Source organism: Aphanomyces astaci, assembly GCF_000520075.1.
Source record: "Aphanomyces astaci strain APO3 unplaced genomic scaffold supercont1.37, whole genome shotgun sequence".
Classification (NCBI taxonomy): domain Eukaryota; phylum Oomycota; class Saprolegniomycetes; order Saprolegniales; family Verrucalvaceae; genus Aphanomyces; species Aphanomyces astaci.
Window position 1 is genome coordinate 561,532 of NW_009798300.1, and position 1,694 is coordinate 563,225.

Consider the following 1,694-nt stretch of genomic DNA (forward strand, 5'->3'; position numbering starts at 1 on the left):
ATATCGTACACAACCGACCAGCGTTATGTACTGCCAGGGAGGGTATGGTAAAAAAGAAATTAATAGAATGAAATACTCGAATGGACAATTCAATACTGAAAACAAATACATCATATTGCCCAGGCGCTACTCTACTGCTGGCAACTTGTATTTGTCGTACCTTTGCACCATGGAATTAAATTTGAAGAAAATATATTTAAATATTCGAATTGTATAATTGATTCAAGATTGTATTGAATTATAGAATTATATTCGCGTTTTGTATTTCATGGTGCACATCAACGACAAATACGGTAGTTGATTGTCCTAAATATTGCAAAATATTCCATTCAATAATAATAATTATTATAAATATACAAGGATGATCGACGTGTCCGCCAACAATAATATTTTTTTTATCTTACCTTTTTTGTAGACATGTTACAAAAATTCTATATTATTTTCAAGATGACCATGAAATGGCGACAATAGTATGTTCATATGCTGGTAATGTGGCGACAACCAAAGACAAAATTGCTTCTCGACATGGCTGCAATCAACTATTTTATTCGGACAATCGGTACAAATATATATATATATATATATTCCCATCCTACCCAACTTACGGATCCCGCATCGAAGAAAAACATATCGAGACTGATCATACCAACCAACCCACAATTCAATATATATATATATATATATATATATATCCTTTGTACCTGTCGGTCCTGTATAAAACGGATGCGGGAACTGTACGTTCACCACCGTCTCATCGGACTCGCTTGGCCACGCGGCGGCCGCAGTCGCCTTGATTGAAACCACGTCCAATTGCAGCGAGTACCCACCACGGGCCAGTTTGGTGGCGTCAGTTCGTGAGGGCTCTGTCGGGCATTCGTACCCCACTTCCCCCACGGCAACACCTTGCGCATTCCAAAGGACGGCCACGTGTGTCTGATTGCCGACGGGGGAAAGAACCCGTGGACGACTGATGGGGTGCGTGGGGATGTCGGCGGTCGCAACATGGTGGCCGTCCACTGCCACAGACAACAGCACCGCCGCCGTCTTGGATGATGCTGCTGCCGAGCTTTCTTCCAGTAAAAGTGTCGTGGGCCACGTCCCATCGGCAAACCGACCGGTGTGCGCGACGACACCGCCGCCATGCTCTTGTTGTTGATGTGTAATCGTATCAAACACAATGCGTTCTTGGTGGCCATGAAATTGCACGACCGCGGACGGAAAAGTTGGCAACTCGTGTTGCAACGTCAGGTACAGAAACGAAATGAAGGGAATGTCCTTTAGCTTGGAAACATCCTCGTCTAAAGTGGCAGTGGCAGAGGAGGTACCCGTCGTAGCGTAAACAAGGTGGGATTCCACGACCAGGTCGAGCGATGCCTGTACTTGGCCTAGTGGGGACACGTCTACAGCAAAATATCAAAAATATACAAGTCAACATATATTGATTGTCCTTTTCGCTGAAATTTGAACTTGGATTCTCGAATCGATGTTGAGTCACTATTAAAGGTGAGGATGTCACAAAAAAGGCCAAAATCTTTGATATTCTTTTGTCAATTTCGAAGAAATCGACAAAAACGAACTGTTTCGATCCAACATTTGAATTGTTTGCTAAATATCGCCGTTTTTCGCCAAAAAATAGACTCTTTTTCTGAAACTTGGCAAGAACTGAAAATGGTAAAATTTCTTTCGGCATCAGT

At 42.7% G+C, this 1,694-nt stretch overlaps 1 protein-coding gene across 1 annotated transcript in view; it reads right to left on the minus strand.

The window, feature by feature from the left end:
* H257_12024 (hypothetical protein) overlaps positions 1-1,593 on the minus strand; it is a gene marked incomplete at both ends in the record, with an annotated part of 5,787 nt that extends 4,194 nt beyond the window's left edge. The window contains 2 exons of the mRNA XM_009839125.1: positions 739-1,400; positions 1,578-1,593. Coding sequence (XP_009837427.1) covers positions 739-1,400; positions 1,578-1,593 — 678 coding nt within the window. The remainder of the gene's footprint in view (positions 1-738; positions 1,401-1,577) is intronic.
* Positions 1,594-1,694: the final 101 nt, after the last annotated feature.